Below are 22,564 nucleotides of genomic sequence, written 5' to 3'. Positions count from 1 at the left end.
TTCAGGGCACACCAGTGGAATAGAAACCTTGTCAGATACTCCTTACTTTTAAGGCAGTGGCAACTGTCTGTGTCCCCTGGCAGACAAAACTCAAAAATCAAAAACCAAACAACGCAACAATGAAATACCTTAAACCTTTCTAGACAAAAGACTAAAAAGGAATTTTAAAGACACTTTACAGTTATAAATAAAATAAAATAAAAATAAATAATAAATAAATGTTATTTGTATAATGTTATAAAAAGTTACTGAATATCACCCTGATACATTTGAATAATATTCCTATGTGTGTATATATGATATACATATTTCTCATTAATTTGGGTATGTTCTATTTCCAAGACTGGTCAGTTTAGCATCTCAGTGTCACTGTGACCTAACCTTACAACTCTCCCAGTAAAATTATTCAGCAATTACTTTGTCTTTGTTCATTCAGCCTGCCCTTTCTCCCCTATTGGGAAAGAGCTGCGCTATCCCTCTACATCTCCCCAGAGAGGATTTCCTGAATAAATTGAGTAGAGACTTCTACATATGTTCCTTCCTCCAGAGGTGTCTTAATCCTAAAACTCCAAATCTTCTTTCAGCCACTTCACAGTTTAAGAAGTACTTTTACACACAGTGCACTCCATCTTCAACAAAAACCAGCTCTGGGGGTTTCCACGGTTGTGTCTGGTACTATCGCACAATGGTGTCTAGCGGTCCATCACCGTGCCTGTCACGGCGAAAAGTAAGTATCTCTGAGTGCCTTTTGAGGGTCTCTCCTAACATAAACACAGAGTCGGCAATTTTGAGTAATACTCGCTTCTGTCAACTTTGAAAAGGCACAGAACTTACTCTATTTGGACATTTACTTAAAATCTTCCTCCTTCTTTAAAAATAACTACTAAAACATCTCTGAAGGGTTCAAAGGACAGATATTATTAGCTGGTTACTCAGCTAAGGAGATTGAGGAATAGGGATGTAAGAGATTTTCCCAGTGATCTCACAGCTCATGACTGGGTGATCAAGGGTTCAACCAAAGCCATCTGACCTCCCGAAATATAGAGCATGGTGTCTCTCTTTGCCTCAAGTCATTAGGTTTTAACTTCTTTACTCTAAGTCTTTTTACTTTTATTAATATTCAAATCTTCCTTTAAATTTTAACAGTAATGTATAAGTTTCTGTGAAAGCGATCCAATACAAAGGTTATAGAGAGTAATGAAAGGAGAGAAATGAAGAGAAAATAACCTTTGCTAAGAGATAGACGTGGTACCAGATTCATAAGTTTACTTAGACTTTTTCCAAACTTTTCTTATCAGAATCTGGTCTCAAACAAAAAGATCATAAACTCATCTTTACCTTAAAAAAATTAGCAGCTGATAACAGATTAAAGTTCTACTTCTGCTTTCAGAGGTGTACTTTAACAGATAAAATTCTTTTTTTTTTTTTTTAAAGATTTCATTTATTTATTTGACAGAGAGAGAGAGAGAGAGAGAGCACAAGCAGGGGGAGTGGCAGGCAGAGGGAGAGGGAGAAGCAGGCTCCCTGCTGCCCTGGGAGCCTAATACAGAGCTCTAGCCCAGGACCAGGGATCATGACCTGAGCCAAAGGCAGCTAACCGACTAAGACATCCAGGTGCCCAACAAATAAAATTCTTAAACAAAAAACAAAACAAAACAAAAAACAAAGACTTTCATGCAGGAGAATTTCAAGCTCCATCAAATGGTGGAAGGCCTTAGAAGGATGAAAAAACTGGAAGGGAAAGAAGAATGTCTCTGCCTGTCTCTGAGAATGCACCCCATAAGAATTTTACTGCTCAGCCTTTAGATTTGATGGTTAGGGTCACTACCAGTCGACGGGCTAACTCCAAACAACATCTATCCCATCTTCATATCTTCAACTGTGTGAAGTTATAAAACACTATTTGAATCAAAAAGGGATCCAAAGAACCATCTAATCTAATTGCTTTATTTTGAACTAATCGAAACCCACAATCTTTATACTGAGTTCTAAATATTTTCTCTATTCAAGAGATTTTTACAAACTTAATTTGTTAGAAGCTTAAAGCACTTCTTGGAATAACTTACAAGGATCAACAACAAAATCCAACTAATATACTTTGTGTCGGAGACACTGAAACTAGTGGTTCTCAATCCTGGGTTGCTTATTATTATTTCTCAGAGGAGTGTTGATTTATTTTTTTCTGGGATGGTGGTCTGGCTATCTTATTTTTAAAAGCTCTTCAGCTCATTGTAATGTGTAGGTTGGGTTGATAAACACTGATTTAGACATTTTATATAAGTGCTTTAGAGCAAATTAGCTGGGTGGTAGTCAAAATATTTTCTTTCCAAAGTAAGTATAAAACCCTTGTATTTTTTAAGGTTTTAAACTGGACATATAGATAAGTTAAAAGCCATCTTCTAAGACTTTAGTTACTAACAGTTTATCAAAAACATTTTCATCTGCTACATCCTAGATTTGCTATTTTGTCATCAAAGTCTCAGAGGAATTAGGTTAGTTATATCTGAATAAGCTACAAAGAAAATACCTCTTCTTGAAGCTTTGAAAGAAAAAGAAATCACGTATTTTTGTTTTATTAACACATTAATTAAGAGTTATTACAATAAAACTAATAATTTGGAAGACTAGAAATCAAGAACTTCTAATGATGCTAAAAGCAAAGTAAAAACACATGTATTTTTATTCTCAAATGGATCAGATTTTTAAGCCACATGATCATGTATATAATACTTAAATAAAATACAAATGTTCTAAGTATGTTCCTGATCACTAGCACAAAGTTAGCAAGAAAGCACTTAATTGGAAATGTAGTGATCAGAAAATATTAGGTTTTTAATTGTGAGTACATGTTGAGCTGTCCAAGAATCCACTTCGGCAAAAGAGCCCAAATTCTTGTATAAAATTACTCAGCAGATTAAAACTTTGAGAGTCCTTGGAGAAAATGCCATGTTGTGTTAAAGGCTCTTATCTGTACAAGGGCAAGTCTGAACACAATCAGAAAAATATCCAAAATATTAGGACTTATCATTTATAATGTTCAGAATAAAAATCTCTAGGCCTTGGCTAGAGACTCTAGAAAGGAACATAGTTCAGGAGAGGAACTCTCAAAATATAACTCCTATGGTAAATTATATAATGCTTCATTAAAGTTAAAAAGGAAAAGAACCTAAGAAAACTTAGGGTATCTGCCTAAAGAGCCCTGAATTTAAAGAAGATACATCATTTTAAAATAATAAGAATATGGGAGAAGGCCAAAGCCCAAAGTGAATTGTGGTTTGTGGAAAATTGTAAAAGTAACCGCAAAAGGCTTTATCATATATTTTCACAGAAAAAGGCAAATCAGGAAAGGAGAAGATCTGTTCTTAGCGACGGATCTTTCACATAGGTAAAGCTCTTCTCAGTGTCTTTTCTCCAAACTGGTTAGGGAAAAACCACATTTTTCATAGAAAAATGGAAGTCTAGGTAGGTGTTAAGAAAGTAAGAGTACCTAACTGCCTCAAATAAGTTTAAATCCATCCACCAGAATAACTTCTGTCCCACGCTACTGAAAGTGTGTACAGAGGAGACCACTGGATGCCTCGTGTTGGTCTATGACGGGCTATGACTGAACAAGACGCGTGCTGGGAGATGGCGCACAAGCAAATGAAACTCAGATTTTAAGAAGAAAGGCTTGGGAACGTGGTATTCACTACAGATGCAATTCTGCATCTCATCATTAAATTCATAGTTTTTTGAGCATATATAAGAAGAAGCCATGATTATCAAAATTCAAGCATGGGTTCACTAAGAGCAACTCACGCCTGGTTAACTTAACAAATGACTATGTCACTGATGGAAAGGTATGTAGATTTCAATATAATGTAGACAGGAAAGGTATGTAGATTTCAATATAATATTATTCAAGAACTACTTTTATAGGGATAATACAATGAGAGGAATCTTTGGTAAACAGAGTATGTTGGACTTTAATACTAGTCATTCATGAACTTTTCAATAAGGATAGTATGGGCTGGATGCCAGGACGATAAGCAGATGAACAATCATTCTCAAAAAGCTGTGATCAAGATGGTCACCAGGTTCCTGCTGATCTTTGAACTCTATCTTTGACCTGTTATTTTCAAAATTAATATATAGAATTGGGATTAAAAATTCAGATTCCATTTCATAGATGTGAACATGGCATGAAGCTGAAACAGGTAGAAGAAAAATAAAACACTTCCCTGAATGCTAGTGAATCTTCCAACTGGATTATGTTGCTATTCAAAACTCTTTATAAGCAGATTGCTTTTAAATATTCTGAAGGGATTATAGGCTTCGATGTCTCAGTAAATCTTTGTTTCTACATATGCCAAATAGTAATGGATGGTTTTACAGAAAGTTAAGTAGGTGAAAAAATAGAAATATTTGAGATATTATGCTTATTGGCCTTAGGAGAGAAGTAGATTTCCTTTTTTTTTTTTTTTTTTTTTTTTTTAAGATTTATTTATTTATTTCAGAGAGAGAGAGAGCATGAGCAGGAGAGGCAGAGAGAATCCCAAGCAGACTCTGGGCTAAGCACGGAGCCTGGCACTAGCCCCATCTCACAACCTTGAGACCATTACCCAAGCAGAAACCTTGAGTCTGATGCTTAACCGAGACCACCTAGGTGGCCCGAGAAATAGATTTTCTCTTATTTATACTTCTCTCGGAGCAGTTTCAGGTTACAAAACCCATCTAAAAAATCAGTTGTGTTTTTATATACTAACAATAACTATCTGGAAAAGAAATTAAGAAAACAATCCAATTTCAATAGCACCACAAATAATAAAATATTTAAGAATAAATTTAACCAAGGAAAGAAATATATACTAAAAAATTTAAGACATTGATGAAAAATATTGAAGACACAAATAAACAGAAGACATCCTGTGGTCACGGATGAGAAAAAGTTAATATTGTTAAAATGTCCACACTACCCAAAGCTATTTATAGATTCAATGCAATCTCTATCAAGATTCCAAGGTCATTTTTCACAGAAATAGAAAAAACAATCTTAAATTTGTATGAAACCACAAAAGACCCTGAATAACCAAAGTAATCTTGAGAAAGAACAAAGCTGGAGGCATCACACTTTCTGACTTCAAAGTATATTACAAAACAGTATGGTATTGTATAAAAAAATTGTATAAAAAAAGTATGGTATTGGCATAAAAATAGACACATAGATAGACATGAATTGAGAGCCCAGAAATAAACCCACGCATATACAGTCAACTAATGACAAGGAAGTCAAGAATACTAAATGGGTAAGGATAGTTTCTTCAATAAACGATGTTGGGAAAACTGGATATTCACATACAAAAAGAGAGAGAGACAGATTGGACCCCTATGTTATACCACTCACAAAACTTAAGTTAAAATGGATTAAAACCCTTAAACATAAGACCTGACAGGTAAAAATCCCAGAAGAAAACATAGGAAAAAAACACTAGCAATGGACAATTTAAAGATTAAATGGAAAAAAATCTACCATTTGTAATAGCATCAAACAGCATAAAATACTTTGTGAAGATTCATCTCAAAAAAAAAAAAATGCATACAGATTAACAGTTGCAAAATTTAGTTGCAACCAGTAGAGGTCAGACATTTAAGTTTTCAATATGATGCTCAGATACTAAAGTCATCCAGTTTAGAATTCTGTTCCTGATTTTCAAAATATCTTTTAAATTTTCTTTCATTATTAAAAGCCCTTTCTGTTCCAAAAGCTCAAAGCATTCCCTGCCTGAATGGAGAGGTGTTTTACATTGTATTTAAGCCAAGCTGCAAAATTCCAAGAGAAGTGTGATCCAGTAACACAGAAAGAAGCAGCACTAACAGCCCAGTGATTTTCTGATGATTTTATGAAAATAAAGTAACTATGAGATATATATTACTTCCATACACATTACCTAATTTAACCATAGGTTAGAGGGCTCTATAGGCATTTCTAGATCTATGAGGAGTCTCAAGAGCCTAAATGCCATTCTCTCTTAGCTATAGATATTAGGATCCTCCTGCATTTGAAGGGTGCAGTCTACGTGCTCACCTCTTACATTTGGGCTGACTCGTACCGGCTTCAACTATTAACATGCATGGCAGAAGATCTCCATGTGTGCTAGGAGGCCAGCTCAAAAAAGATCATGCATATTCTGCTTTTTAAGTGGATAGATGAGCTGTCATGCATGAAGTCCTAACTACTCAGAGGCCACCGTGCTGGAGAGAACACATGGAGATGCCCACCCTGGTAGTCCCAACTGAGCTCAGTCTTCCAGTTGTCAATGCGCTGGACATGTGAGCGAAGACACCGTCTTGGAAGTAGAGCCCCAGGTGTCCCAGCCGGCATCTGACAGTCACTGGAATCTCCCTAGCCGTTCTTGTTTTCCCAGCTGAAGCCACAAACATCGTGGAGCAGGAGGGCTTATAAACAATCCCCATTGTGCACAGTTGGAATCCCTGACCTGCTGACACCGAAGTGCAAGAAATGGATTCCTATTTGATGCCACTCAGTTTGGAGTGATCTGTTGGGCAGAAATAGATAACTGGAACACGCACGCAGAGAAGTTACCTGAGCTCCCCTTCTTCAACTGGGCTTTTATTTGAGGCAGAAATCTCCAAAATGTGGGTCCACATGGCAAATGATGTGGTTGCTCTTCTGTTACCTTCTGGCTATTAATCTTGTAAGAGTAGGGGCTGGGGGAGAAACTGGAGAGAAAGCTGCTGCATGGTAAAAATAGGTGCAGATAGATGTTTAAATACAACTGAAAACTGGACCTAATGTGTTCCAAAAGTGAAGTTCCCAAAATATTCTCTCAGGCTGAAGGATAATTAATTTGCAAACGCTATAGCTTTACGTTTGTTCGGTGATTAAGATTTCTTGTTGTATTAGCACTCTCAGCTCCCAGCCAAAAGAGTAGTTTCCCTGCCACACCTGACATTGTGAATAAATTCCAAACAGTGCTAATGCATATGACCATATCCATTATACTTAATATCTGTTATGGTTATTATTATTTTAACCGATCTCTGCATTATTAAGAGTTTATTCTATTTAATGGAAATGATATGCTAAAGGCTAAAGATGTACAACTGTGTATGTTTGTTTCTATGAAGCTTGAAAGGCAGACTTAAAGAATCCAACGTTTGGGTCACCTGCGTTCTTTAACAGTTGGTTAATCCTGGGATCCAGCCCTGCATGGGGCTCCCTGCTCGGTGGGGAGTCTGTTTCTCCCTCTCCCTCTGCCCTGCTTGTGTTCTTTCTCACTTGCTCTCTCTCTCAAATAAATAACTAAAATATTAAAATGAACAAAAAGATCAAAGTTTTTTTTTCTCATATAAAAGCCAAAGCTTTCACTATTATAGGCCTTTATTTTTCCTGAATAAGAACCACAGAATTAATCTCTATGTCTACTTGAATAATATTCCTCCCCAGAACTGTTTCTAACAATGTCCCCTTCTTTCTGTTTGTTCATTATATACTGGAAAGCTAAGCTGTCCAAACCCCGATGCAGGTCATGCATAACCAGGTATAACCTGAGATCTTGCACGTTGTCTAATTCCACTTTTCCCACAAGTATGGGTGTCACTGGGAAAAAGAATAAAAATATAAAGAATGTTGCACAATTGTTAGCATAAAACAACTAGCAGTTCTTTTCCATTTTTGGTTTACATATTGGTTTACATATGAGAAAATTGTAGTGAATAAAAACCCTTATCAGATCCACACACTTAAAGGAGAATTGACATTTTCAAGTAAATTTGCATAAGAAAGCAGGAAACTTCATGATAATATCGCAGAGGAACAAGAAAGAATCTCTAACAGCAACAATACTGAATCTCTGCAATCGGAAATTAATCATTTAAGACCAATATTTGGAAAAGCAGAAAAAGTTTCTTTTAGAGCAGAATATATTCAACGTCTTTGAGGATAGCAGACAGGTTATGGTTGGAAAATGGGAAGTAACTCAATTTCTCCTCCCTGCCACCCCCAGGCTGGGAAGAAGTACAGATTTTTAGAAGTGGAGGGAGAGAGAATATATACCATGTATTAGAACACTGGAAATAGAAGATGGAGAGAATTTGAGGACAATGTTGGCACGGACAAATAAACAGAGGAGATATCAGCAGACGGGGAGTGTGGGACCTGAGAATATTTCTGTTTCAAAGGGAAAAGGCCCAAGAAGGTGATAAATGGGTGATTATCAAAGATTTTTTTCATATCAATTTCATATAAATTATTTAAATAAAAATGTAACGGTATCTGTGCTTCTAGAAACATGTACTGTGCTTTCTCCACTAGATGTCTCCAGAGAAATACAAGTAAATATTGTTAATAAGAAATGCTGCTAATAAGCACCCGGGGTAAAAATTTTGGAAGTATTCAGTTCAATTAGGGACGACAGTTACATTGATTACTTAGTATGAAAGTGAGATTTATCACTTGATGGGCTTTTAAAGGAAATGAGAGTCTAAATTTTAAAAAGAATGATGGCATCCTCCGCACATTTACCACAGAAAACTTTCTGTATACTTCCAAGTGAATTGACATTAAAGAGAAATCGAATAATGCTTACTTGGAGGCCAAGTTAGTTATCTCTTTCTCTGAATACGATTTCATTACCTTTCACATATCATAGATTTCCTCCACTGGAAATATATTGGGAGTATGGCTTCAAAGGTACCACTTCTTGCGGGCTTTACACTGTGCCAGCCACAAATATCTGAGCCTATATATTGCCCTTTTGACTTCTTTAAGTCGGGCATTGATTTTCAATTTTATTTTGGCTATATTTTTAGCTATACTTCAGCTAATATTTTAAAGAAGTAAAAAAAATCACAAAATTTAATTTTTGCTTAATTTGAATTCCTTTTACTTTTGGCTTTCCCTCACTCGAAGGAAACAAAGATCACTGGAACTTTGTCAGAACTTCAGTTTACACGGCTGCAAACCCAGGTACCAAAAAATGCTAAGACCTTCACTGGCCAAGCACTTGGACACTGAGACATGCTGCCCCCATGAATGTGTGGCATTAACTTCAAGGCCTTGTCATGTTTTATAATCAAGTTCTATTATCTATAGTTTACAAATACACCAGTAAGAAAGTAAAGTGATACTCAAGGAATGTTTGAAGATCCCACACACCATATGTTAAAAAGCAGGAGTTTAGACATAACTTGGGGCAAATAACTACTCTGGATCACTCAAAACCAAGGAAATGCCTTTTAAAAAATCTACTCTTGGCTTGGTTATCCAGGTTTGTTGAATCCATAGACAATGTCCAATCCTAGAGAGTGTAGGTAGGGCATGTTGGTTACGTGCTAGCTAGAGTAAGCATGATGTTACAATGACTTCACAGTCTCCAGAGGCTACAAGACTTGCTACCAAGATCCACTAGATAATTTACAAACTGCCCATAAATTAACATCCTGATAGCTAGAAACAAATGTCTCTGTCTTTCAGACACATTATTTTTCTTTAGTTGCATAATAAGCCATTTCCTTTTCATTAATGACTTACATTTCCAGGTCAGACTTTACAACCCTGAAGGTCAGATTCAATTGCCAAGATCTCAATCCTCCTCAAAATTGCTAATAAAATTACGTAGACAACCCAGGGCAATATCCTTTCATGAAACAGAAGAATAAGGGCCTTGTGTGGGGAGAAAGAATGAGAGAGAGATTGATCTCTGCCGAGTGTTTCAAAAAGAGAGAATGGTGTCCTTCTCAAGCTCTTTCTCTCTTTTCCACATCTTAGACTACCTTTTCTTCCATTCTCTGAAACTACTTTCTTCCCTCACCCTACCCTGCACTGCCAGATATAGACTAGCGTCCAATTGCTCGCCTCAGGGAAGCGAGGATCCTGGCTAAAGCAGTTGCTTGGACTTTGGACCACTCCATAATATCGTATAATATCACACTTCTGGGAGGAGCATGGCTTTTTCAGTATCAGTGCTTCCATGCTTTTGTATTTACCCTAAAGTTTTCCTTCTCTTGGAATGTTCTCTAACCTCTAAATTCACATGTAGTTTATATGTACAGTCTGGCCCTCATTTTCAAGATCCTCCTTGGTGGCATTACTCATTCTGGGTGTAAATATTTGCCAAGGGCTAACATTTGTTGACTTCCATGGGACTTATATAATTTCCAAAATGATGCTCAGGATGGATAGATTTAAGACTCTATTATTTGACACTCTGAAAAAAAAAAAAAGATTTCAGAGCCTTTTTAGTACATGAACATATATCATGCTTTTTATGAAAAGTAAACCTGTATCCCAGTCAGAAAGGAGCAGTCCTCTTTTGAAATATGAATGCATATTCTTTTTTCTTACTCATCTCATGCAATTATTCGTCCATTTAGACCACCGAAGGAATCAAGGTGAATGGACGCCATTTATTCCAAAGGTTACAAGGAACAACTAGGTGAAAATTATTCTTAAAAGTAATCAATATATTTTCAATGTACTGCAGACACTACGAAGAAAGTAGGTAATGTGACAGGAAATTATTGATTCTGCCTTCATCCCGTACTTATAATAAGTCTGTTTGTCATTGTGTTTAAAGACATCTTTTACCCATGATACACATTATCCAAGTCTATATCTCTTTCTCTCAATACCTAAGTCCTTCCTCTCCAATCAGACCCCACCGGATTTAAGCAGATTTCAGCTTCATTACAGAAAACTTCTAAATAGTTGCAGCTGTCTAATAGGAAAAGGGTTGCATTGATATCAGTGAGAATCCAAGTTAAGAGTGAATGACCTTTTATAATGGTGATGTCAGAGAAATCTCTGTATTATAAGTTTTATTTATCCTTCTATAATTCCAAAATTCCATTATTATGTCTTAGAAGATAAGTAATCTACATTATAATGTCTAATCAGTCTAGAATTGAAGACTTTTATATAACTATGTTACCAAGAATATTCTAACAGTTCATTTACTGGTATTAAGAACTTATTTTCATAAAACAGTCTTTCCATCCTACTCAATAAGCAATTACTGACCACCTAACAATGTACACACATAAGAATAACAGAAACTTACGATATAAAGCAAACCGGTAACATAAGATGCTGTTAGAATAATTCCATTCAAAAATATATAAATGTTAGAAGAATCTTCTTCCTGCAAGGGACCAGGGACAGAATCTAATTTACCTTTTATGCCCTCTTCTCTCCAGTTCTCCTTTTGAATTGCTCTTTCATTTTCTATACCTTAATACCAAGACTTTCAAATTGTGAGAAGGCCTCTGAATCATATTTCAGAATATTGTCTAATTGTATGCTTTCTTAATAAACTAGCTGTTGGTTGCAGAATGATTTTGGTGCCCCAAAGCAAAATTCTATAGCAAGTTTAACATAACTCTCCTGATACCTGGAATCATCTCAGGCCCATCGGCCTCCCCTAAAAGCCCTTGCAAGAGAACATGGTGAGGCAGTATCACATTTCTCTATATCGCCAGTGGGGAAACAATACCAATGTGCTATTACAGAGGGAACACTTTGTGACAAGGAGTGTTGGAATTACACTTTTATTTTAGGTTAGTGAGCAACTTGTGTTTTCAAGAAGACTCATTGCAGGTTATCGTTTCAGCTTATTGTTGACATCTGACACTCAGATGTCTTTTACCCAGCGTTCTGAACATTTGACGTACCATGTGTGGAGAGGTAATAGCTCATATTCTTTTGGATTGGAATCGCATGGTGTAACATTGAGACTTTGGTTACTTTCGATAAAAATCAGAAGACGACTTCTGGCAATGCTCTTTTTTCTTAATATGTCTTTAATCTATTACAGCTAGATTAGTAATACTTGTTTCCAACAGGGGCTGCTTTTGTCCAGTGGTTATGAGATGTGCCGCCTAGACAAGTTCATCATCATGTGAAGTATGTAATGAAAAAACAATAAAGCACAAATGTTTTTCTTTTCTGCTTCATTTCAAGAGTTAGGAAAACTTGCCAGAAGTAGATTTTTGTTAACTCTATCTATTCCTTGATATTTGAAAAGAGAAGTGAAATGGGAAGTATCTCCCCAGTTTAGTAGTATTGCAAGGAACATGTGGTCTCTCCTATATTTTCCCTCAGCAATTAAAGTTCTTATTTCATATTTTGTACAAGTTTTAGATCTATCCAACATCTGTTTTTAATCAACAGCCATTACTGCCTTATGATTATCAAACTTACATTTGCTTTCTGGTGAAAAATAATAACCCTTCAGTTCTGATGTGAACTAAATGTAAGAGATGTGATAAGATCAAACAATGATCTCATTGAGCACAGGGACATATACTCTGCAAGGGATGGATTGCAGACTAGTCCTTCAAACCCAAACAAAACCATTTTCCATAAACCCCTCCAAAGTACAAAAGAATAAAACTGAAATATGAACATGCAAAGAGTGAGTTATTAAGGAGGAATATAAATAATTTAACAATAAAAATAAATATCTTCTTCAGAATGAGATGTAAAAGAGGCTCAATGTGTTCAGTAAACATCACTAACAAAAGTGCACGTTAGCTGCCAACTTGAAGCTGCTGATGTTTTTTGGAGAGAGCTCAGATTCCCAGGTTCTACAGTGCTCCCTCCCACGACTCTGACATGTATATAAACTCTGAGCTCTCCAAATCCCACTGCCAGTTCTCTTCGTGGACTAACTGCAATGGAGAGACTAAAGATGATTCCTTTCTTACCCATATTTTCTCTACTCTTGCTGGTTGTTGTTAACCCTGCAAACGCCAATGGCCATTATGACAAGATCTTGGCTCATAGCCGAATCAGGGGCCGGGATCAGGGGTAAGTCAGCGGTTAGGTTTTATAAATCCTTTTTCCCCCCTTAGCTTGCTATATGTATAAGTATCTCTAAAGTTCCTTAAATACACCAGGGGTTTTTCTACTTATTAGAAAGTAGTAAGAAAAAGGAAAAAAGGAGTATTCTGTGATTTATATGTGTGTTTTAAACTTTAAAAATCACTGTCAAAATAATTTGCATGTAATTGCTTTTTCGGAAGCATTATATAATTTTAATCTAGTTGACAGCATTTAACAGGGCATTTCTTTATTATTTCATTTATTTGTATTTTTATTTCCTTCCAAAAATGTGAAATGAGGTTTTCAAAATTAAAAATATATGGTTAGGGCTTTCATTATGTAAACAGCTTTGAAATATCTCACATGATGTTAGGGACATTTTCATTTAAGTTATGTATGAAAATTAAATAATGACTAATGTAACTAGTTCTTTGAATATTTTAAAGCATTTAAGAATGCTTTTAAATCCTGTATTCTGTAAAATTTGCAAACATAACATATTTCTTGGAATAAATTCAACTACAACTTAGCATTTTTAAAGTTAATAGGCATAATTTAGTAACTTAACCAACCATTTATATTTTTTTTTTGAAATGGATCTTGGCACTTCTTCTAATGTCTCAGAGGGATTTTCACAGAGCTCAAAAGTTCCTTTGCTTTACAGTGCAAATAAGACTTCCTATCTTTTTAAGAGAGAAAGACACTTAAAATTCTGGCAGAGGATGTTCTGATCTACTATTTCCATTCAAAGAAATAGATTTTCCTTTGTGCAGCCATATTAATCAGTTAATTTTAGCAATCATTTACTTCTGTGATTACTTACCTAGAAAATTACAGCCTATTGTGTCTTCGGACCTAGTAAAACCTGTCTCTTTCCCTCTCTTGATTCCTCATTGTTCCAGAGTCCGGTGTTGCAGATTAGAGTCCAAAACGAGCACATGTTTGGTTTAAAAAGGGTCACTAGATTGTCTTGCTATTAAAAGTAACAAGAATGAAAACAAAATTAAGTTGAATTTAATGCTGCTTGAATATTCCTACTAGATTAACTTTTGAAACACCGGGGTTCTCCTTTCAAGGATGTATAATTTCCTCTCTCTTTTTTTCTCCTGTAGAGTTTAGTTTTTCTGATGATTCAGTATGCTTGGATCAAGAGGCAGATTTGTGCAAGACTAAAATCACATCTTTGAAAATTGAGTCCACATGTTAACTTTTATTTCTGAACCATCTGACATGAAGATATGAAAAACTCATTGTCATTAGGACACTAACTTTCTTTTCTTCTCTTTGTTTTCCAGCCCAAATGTCTGCGCCCTTCAACAGATTTTAGGCACCAAAAAGAAATATTTCAGCACTTGTAGGAACTGGTACCAAGGTGCCATCTGTGGAAAGAAAACGTAAGTCTCATCTTTTTCTTAATGTGCCAATCCCAAAGATGTCTATGTCTTTCCTTGGACATATACACCATTTTTCTTGAAAATATTCTCCCAGGTTGCAAGCTTTAAAACAAAAATTGGATCATAAACGTCAATAAAGGAATTCTCCCTGCATTTCTCCCTCTGCTAGTGGACCTCTCATGAGCCCTGAATTTATCTGTCGTGGAGATCCAAAGGAAAAAATCATATGGCGATGTATAGAATCAGTGTGAAACTATGTCATTTCTCCCTTGGCTTGGTCCTCTTTTTTGGGCAAGACACTTAATCTCTATGCCTCATTTTATAAAAATGGTTTCCTCGGTTTCCTCATTTTATTAAAAAAAAGAACAAATTGATCTAATATATCAGGATTTTTGTAGCATAAACTAATGTTCGTCTACACTCATTTGGAAATTATCTGAAATACTCCAGTTTACCCTAAAATTTTCATCAAAGCTTGAAGTTGGAAAGAACTTAAGCTTCACCTCTTCATTTAATCCAGTTATTCCATCCCAAACTACCAGATCCACAGGGGTCCACAAAGGTGATAAAGCCCATCATTACATATACCATTTTAATAGCCAAAAAGACAATTACTCTTTACTTAGTTATATATTTCACTAATTAACTTAAAATCAGAAAGTATTTTTTATTACTTGATAGAAATATGTTTTGGTTTAATCTCTCAATAAATGTTGGTAGGAAAATACCATCCTGAGCATATAAAAGTTGAGAATTACTCATATGGTCCAAGTTCATTTTAAAGTGAAGGAGCTGAGTCATAGAATAAGTTACTATATCAAAAAAATTAGAGATACCATTGCTGGTCAAGAAAAGAGCGCTTCCCATTAATTTGGACTCACTCTCAATGAAAGATGCCTTGAGAATCAAATATTTGAATGAGAACCTGCTTAGTACATCATCATTAAACTTTAGTTACCCTAAATAGGTGGAAGGATTGGGAGATTGTTAAAAACTTATTCCTAACTTAATGATATTGGAACAAATATTAAATATAGCATCACTGAACTTGGAGCCTTCATTTCTTTACCTGTGAAATGTGGATTTTATAGTTACAGTTTCTGGGGGTAAAATGATTTGATGAATGTGAAATTGCTAAGTAAATCACAATATCAATTGTTCTTAAATTTAAAGTGCTTAAACAAATGGGTATATATGGGTGGGAAAAGGAGTTGTGACCAGATGCCTATCTAAAATGCATAAGACACATGTTGTGATGAGCACTGGGTGTTAACTAATGAATCATTGAACACCACATCAAAAACTAATGATGTTAGTTAGCCACTATACAGTGGCTAACTGAACATAATAAATAAAATAAATAAAATGCATAAGATTATCTTTATTTCCAGATAAAAATCATGTATTCAATGCATATAACCTTAGCTGGACTCTACTTCTCCATGGTCACTAAACCTAGAACACCACAGAACTTTGCTGCCTGTTCCTGTTAATTTGCTTAATAGAGTTTCAACTGATGATACTTTTTGGCCTGGACCTTATTCTTATTAGTTTGCAGACATCTCCTAGACTTGTGAGTCATTCATACAATTACAATGTAAGTCAGTGGTTGCAGTGATCTTGGCCGTGATGCAGGCTGGGCCCCATTTGGGAACTCCAAGGCTCTGGATTCTCCTCCCTTTTTTCTTCATATTCGTGGTTGCCATGAGGCATATTTGGAATGCATACCAACTGCATAAGGACCTGCTCTCTGAATTATTCAGGGGATATATTTATTACATCCGTCCTAGAAGTTAGGAAAGTATGATATAATCTCACTTTAACCATCTAAATATATTAGAGATGCCAAGGCTTGTACAAAGGTTACGCCAACATTCTTTCTTGTTCTCCACTAGGAAAAAAAAAAAATCCTGCTTTGAAGCCTGGCTTTTTACCAGAAACATAACAGTGTCTCCTTTGTTAAATTATATTAGCTTATTTCCCTCAAGTAGCTTCATTTTCACAAACACATTTACATCTGCTCTCTGAAATAAATGTAAATGCTAGATGCTAGTTTCAAATAATCAAATAAACCAATAACATTGACAAGAGGAATGCCTGTTTTGCCACCTGCTTGCAGCTGCTAAAATTTCCAGAGATATCTTTAGGATTTTGTATCAGTTGACAGAAATGATTGTCTTTTGGTTGAACAGTTGCTTTGCAGATTTGAAGGAAGTAATTGGGCAGGTCTAACGATAAACATGAATTTCCTAAGTTTTAAGATATTTCCTACAACATATATTGGCCGAATATTACAGTATTTTGTAGACTTCCTATCAGCTTGCATTTTCATGAGATTTTAGATAACTAATCAGAAAATGAAGATAAATTTTTCACTTTCAGAGGTGTGCATAGTAATGGTTTTTTCTTTACTCTTGTTTTATCCTACTAACCATATGGGAAATTTAAGTTTGGTGTAGAATAAATGTTCTCCTGAAGAAACCTACAGTTTGTTTTTAAAATATCAACTCAGATAACCATATTGTTCAACTATTAGCTGAAATTGCAACTGATTGTTTTGGAATTTCATTCCATCTGGTGTACTAATTGTCTACATTAAGGATAATCCTTGGGTTATTAGCATGTGTTACAGAAATTTTTGTTACATTAACAATTTCCTCTTCTATTCATTCTTTTACTTTAAGTCAGTACTATAAATACTGGACCAATAAACATGTATCTCATTTTTTTAATTGTTTACAATATATGCTAAAGCTAATGTGGAAGAAATTCTGACTCAATCCTTTGGCATCCAAATATTCAAATTTTTTTATATGGGGATCTAAGTAAATGAATTGTTTCAGGGGCCATTTTAGGATTTGTTTAAGGCTCCCATATAGTTTCCATATGTTCCTAATACCAACTATTCTTGAAGTTATTTTAAAATTGATGAACAATTTGAAATTACCATTTCCCACTTAATTTTGTCCATTTTTTTTATCTGTCAACTATCTTTAAGTCAGTTTTCTATGCCAGAAATTTTTCTTCTCATTCACCTTTTATACTGTACTGCATACATGTATATGCATAAATAATGTTACATTGTACTTTTTAAATTGACATCAAGAAAATAGAGAAATAAGAATCTAAGATCACAAACAAGACCACAAATCATGGATAATCAATTAATGTACCTGGCTTTAATTTGAAAAGTTTATTTACTTTTTAAACTATAGAAGACCATTTCTTACATCATTAATAATTCTACTTTTTATAAACTTGCTATTATTGTAAATTTTTTCATACTAAGAAAACATTTTTTATTCTTATAGTGATCTTTTTCATAAATATATCCAAATACTCTCATTCATTCATACTTTTTGAATACAATTATCAGTAAAAAAAAAAAACAGAAATAAATAATATCTGAACTAGTTAATGCATGTTTAATTATTAAATTACAAGATAATCAGTCTTAAGTAATTATATTAAATTGCATGACATGGAATTTATCAGTTAAAAATTACAAAATGGCTTGTATTTCCTCTTTACTTATAATATTCCCCCATTTACAATTTTTGTTTTCTACATTCACCTTCATATTTCTATTGAGAGGAAACAGAGCATTATGTAAAATTTTAATTAAAAATACTACCTATGCTACATTTTGAAGACCAGAAAATATCAAGTGGAATTTGATAAAATGAAGCTCAGGATTATATTTTTAATAAAGTAAGAAATAAAAGCAATTATATAGATGATTTCAGGATACTATTTTTCCACAAAATAGAGTAATTTAAACAAACTTATTTTGGATATATCTTTGTTTGCTGAATTTTCTGGTTTGTTGCCTTAATTATGCCTTTATATAACTTAATACACTTTGTGAACTTTGAACAAAATAGTATTTCCTCGAATATTGTATTGTAGAAGATTTTTCTCAAGATTGTATTTAAAATGATCAAACTAATAACTCTACTGGCAATTCAAACCTAAAATATTATTTTAGTTAGCAGTGGAACAGCTTTTATTGATTGGAAAGAGTTAACATATTTACTGATGTTTCTTGTTTCCAATAACCTTATACTGATAAACATTTCTAACTATTTATATTTCACAAAATGATTTCCAAAGTATCCTTTTATTTGGGACTCACAACTAGCCTGTGAGTAGGTATCACAGCTACCACATCCATGTTAAATAGGTGGAGAAACTGAGACTCAAATTTGTTAAATTACTTGCTCAAGATCACACATCTACCAAGGATAGAACTGGGAACCGAACCTCAGTCATCTGCCTCAAGATCCTGGAACTTTTCTACAATGTCATGACACTATATAGAGAAATCAAACTAATATAAATAACTTGGTATCAGGAAAAAAATCCAATTCTAGAGTCTCAGAAATCATGGCAAATAAGTGGTATATTTTTTGCTAAGATTATACGGAAATGAATTCTATGTAGTTCCCCATTTTAATATTGTTTTTCTTCCAATATACAGGACTGTGTTATATGAATGTTGCCCTGGTTATATGAGAATGGAAGGAATGAAAGGCTGCCCAGCAGGTAAAAATTCAATTACTGAAATAAGTGAGGAACTTGTCTTGTGTGAGGAAAAAGATTTGAGGTAGCTCAACTTGTAGAGAAGTGGGGTGTGTGTGTGTGTGTGTGTGTGTTTAGCACCATGATAAATCCTAAGATATACCACCATCTTTGTGTTAATCGTGACTTTGTCATGGTGACGAAGTATTAAAACATACTGCTCATGCACTGAATGTTGAACCATCTAACAGAAGCTTGATTATAAATTTAAATTAGTTCAACTTTTCCTTCAAGAATGAAAATCCTTTCTACAAAATCCGTCTACAAACATGGAGTGGACTAGTCGGGAAGGCATAATCTTCTGTAATTGAACAGCTCTGATTTTATAACATCCCTCTTTTTGAAAATTGGTTTTCTAAAATTGCCAACTAGAGAAAAAATAGTTAATCCAGTTCCTCTTTGAAATAACAGCCATTCAGATATTCAACACCAATCATCATATACTTCCTCTGCCTATCCTCTCTTTCTCAACAGAATTCTCTTCTCTGAGGTAATCATCCCCAGTTCTTCTAATAAACATAAACTTTGGGGCCCTCACCATCATGGACACCAATGCACAAGAAGCCTCTAACCCAGTCATCTTCTTTCTGAATGTGATTCTAGACTGGTGTCTGCATTCTCTGTGGGTCCCAGCAGCTGAGAGAATAAAATCAAGACAAATACTTCCCTTTGGGGGGGCCCTGAACTTTGGTTAATGTCATTGATAACCACGTCCTATCATTAGCTCATAATGAATTTATGATTAATTAAAATTAATTACAGGTCTTTCTATCAAGTCAGGCCTTTCTCTAGGATTTACTTTTTTCAACTTGGGTGTAAGGACATACACGGATCTCTGTTACCTTTAACTTGTTAATTTTGACTTGTTTTTCTCATCTTTTTGGGGTCTTTTTAAATCCTGATTTTGTAATTCAATTTATTAATTGTGTCACCTCGTCTTTATATATTCACAAATGTAATAACCATTTCTCTCATGATATTATCCAAATCATATGAGTTTTCAAATAAGGTAGGGTCAAAAAAGGAATAAATTAGCTGCATCAACTTTCAGGTTGACATTCATATATTAATATTGCTTCTGAAGTTCAAGAAAAACATTCTGGAAGCGTTAGATACTTCCATCCTTTTCCTTCCTGAAATTAAGCTGAGAAGAAGTAGTTTCCTTTAGAAACCTAAATCTATAAAAATTAATATCATTAATTATACCATTTAGGAGTTTAAGCCAACATGAAAGAAAATAGTATCTTTGCCATCCTCAGTGAGAAGTGAGGAGCATCTTTTTTTTTCAGTGAGTCAGAAAAGTTTACGGATAATTATGATTGAACAATTATTGACATAGCAGGAGTCATATCTACATATGCTAATTGTTGACCAGGATGATAATATATAATTCATTTTCCCTCAACACAAAGGATATATGAAATAATAGTTTTCAATGGTATTTTATTATTTAGCCCTCAAAAGACAATTTTTGTATAAAATTGATAATCCAAAGAATTTTATTGCTAAAATTATCAGTTAAATGTATTGAGGAACTTAGAGTAAAGCTTAAATGATTGTGAAATAATATTCTTGAAATATTATCCTAAGTAATTCTTCATTTCTTGATTATTTCAGTTTTGCCAATTGACCATGTTTATGGCACTCTGGGCATCGTGGGAGCCACCACAACACAACGCTATTCTGATGTCTCCAGACTGAGGGAAGAGATTGAAGGAAAGGGATCATTCACTTACTTTGCGCCGAGTAATGAGGCTTGGGAAAACTTGGATTCTGTAATTCATCATTTTTATTAATATAATTATTTTATTGTCATTTTAATTGATTTATTAACTTGGAAATTAATAGAAATTTTATATCTTTTGTTTATTATACATATATGAGGATAAATAAAAGAATGAGTTATTAAGTGTAAGGATGAAAGCATTTTGATACATCCATAAATGGAGTAACTCCCCAGCAGATTCATAGAATTATTTAAAAAAGCCGAACCAAGAGTGGACTGAACTGGTGTTTATTATTATTCTATTTTACTCTTTTCCTCTTTCCTTTTTGATTGGGAAGAAACATATTGAATTTTAGATGACATATCTAATAGAAAGGTAAGTTAAGAAGCCTAGTGGAATTTAAAATTTATTATAAGGCATATTATAAAGATACAATTAATTATTTTTAATTATATGGGAATATATTTAGCTGCTCAGATATTGACATATTTATAAATGTGTATAGATGTTTAAATGAAGTATTATAAACAATGCATTTGATTTTCAGACTTTTTGTGCATAGTCTGTAATACACTAAATTTCCAATCTGTAACAATGGTATAGAAATATATTCCTACTTTCTACTTGATATGACGGTGAATCGATATTTACTACTAGAGTCAAATAATATTTAGTAAAACTTAGGCAGATTCCTCAAGATATGATCTTGTTACATTAATTGTGTGGTTAATTGCTTGCATTACGGAACTCTCTCTGCTGGATGTCCTTGACCGCGTCTCTTAACCACCTTTCTGGTTCCTTTTGCTGACTCCCTCTTCTTCCTTCACTTAAGAATGAGTCTTCCTAAAGTCTCTTCTGGGAATTAGACTCTGCTCTTTATATACACTTCTCATGGCTTTAGCTATCACTTTAGAGCATATAACCATGAAATCTGTTTCTGTAGCTGTTCTCCTTGGAAACTCAGGAGAATATTTCTAATGTCCATTTTAATGTTTCTCCTTAGATACAGCACTGCATCTTTAAACAAAAACTTATCTAAAACATGTGCCATTTTATTTCTCCCCACAAACAATTGCCTTTCTGCTGCCTTTTTTCCCCATAATTGGCAGTACCCATCTTAAGTGTTTAGACTTGAAAATGGTGAGTCACCCCACTTCTGCTCTAATTCTTACAAACTGTTGTTAGTCATCAAGTTCTCATGTTTCACCCTCTTCACTAATAACGTCATTTTTGCTATGCATTATCACCAGATTAACCTTCCCAAAGCCCAGACTAATCATTATATTCCAATGCCACAAAATCTTCAGTGGCTCCTTGTTGCCAGTTTACGCAGGCATTAAAGCCTTCCACATTATTGTGCTCCACACTTTTCTAAAATTCTTTCTTAACATTATCTAAGTAACATGAAAGTATGTGCTAGCCAAACTGAACAATATCTGCCCTCCCAACATTCATGCCTGTGTCAGCAACTGGACTTAGAATGATCACTACTATTCCTACCTTATCTACCCTTTAAGGCCTATCCCCAAGCCTTGAAGAGCTGCCTTTCCTCATTTGATCCATAGTGTGATTATAAGTATTTTAATGATGAACTGCAATAAAATAAACTGCTATCATTTCAATTTTTCGTAGGATATCCGGAGAGGCTTAGAGAGCAACGTAAATGTTGAATTATTGAATGCTTTACATAGCCATATGGTTAATAACAGAATGTTGACTAAAGACTTAAAAAATGGCATGATTATTCCTTCAATGTATAACAATTTGGGGCTTTTCATTAACCATTATCCTAATGGGGTAAGTTTCATGAATAAAAGGTACATTTCTGAGTAATATTGCTTTTAATTTTTTCTATACCTTTTATATCATGTTCACAGAAATAGTAAAATGTTAGTGAATATAAGTACTATATGATGCCTTTTCCCCACAGTGGCTGACTTCTACAAGAGAGTGATTGGGAAGAGGAAATTAAATTCACAGTTCTTTGACAGTAGACTTAGATGTCATTAAAAAAGGAAATTTTAGTAGTTGTGTTTGGA

General features: G+C 34.4%; 1 protein-coding gene across 8 annotated transcripts in view; it reads left to right on the top strand.

The window, feature by feature from the left end:
• Positions 1-12,638: 12,638 nt before the first annotated feature.
• The window catches only part of POSTN (periostin), a 34,102-nt gene continuing 24,176 nt past the window's right edge, over positions 12,639-22,564 (top strand). For 7 of the 8 annotated variants that reach the window (XM_011233658.3, XM_011233657.3, XM_011233656.3 and 4 more), the window contains exons 1-5: positions 12,640-12,808; positions 14,119-14,217; positions 18,698-18,762; positions 20,416-20,573; positions 22,158-22,322. In XM_011233658.3, coding sequence (XP_011231960.1) covers positions 12,675-12,808; positions 14,119-14,217; positions 18,698-18,762; positions 20,416-20,573; positions 22,158-22,322 — 621 coding nt within the window. In that variant the 5' untranslated portion in view covers positions 12,640-12,674. Of the gene's footprint in view, positions 12,809-14,118; positions 14,218-18,697; positions 18,763-20,415; positions 20,574-22,157; positions 22,323-22,564 lie in introns of all 8 variants that reach the window. The other variant, XM_019807011.2, reaches the window with a different exon arrangement.

Source organism: Ailuropoda melanoleuca, chromosome 7 (genome assembly GCF_002007445.2).
Source record: "Ailuropoda melanoleuca isolate Jingjing chromosome 7, ASM200744v2, whole genome shotgun sequence".
NCBI classification, from domain to species: Eukaryota; Metazoa; Chordata; class Mammalia; order Carnivora; family Ursidae; genus Ailuropoda; species Ailuropoda melanoleuca.
This window is presented reverse-complemented; position numbering and strand designations above follow the sequence as displayed.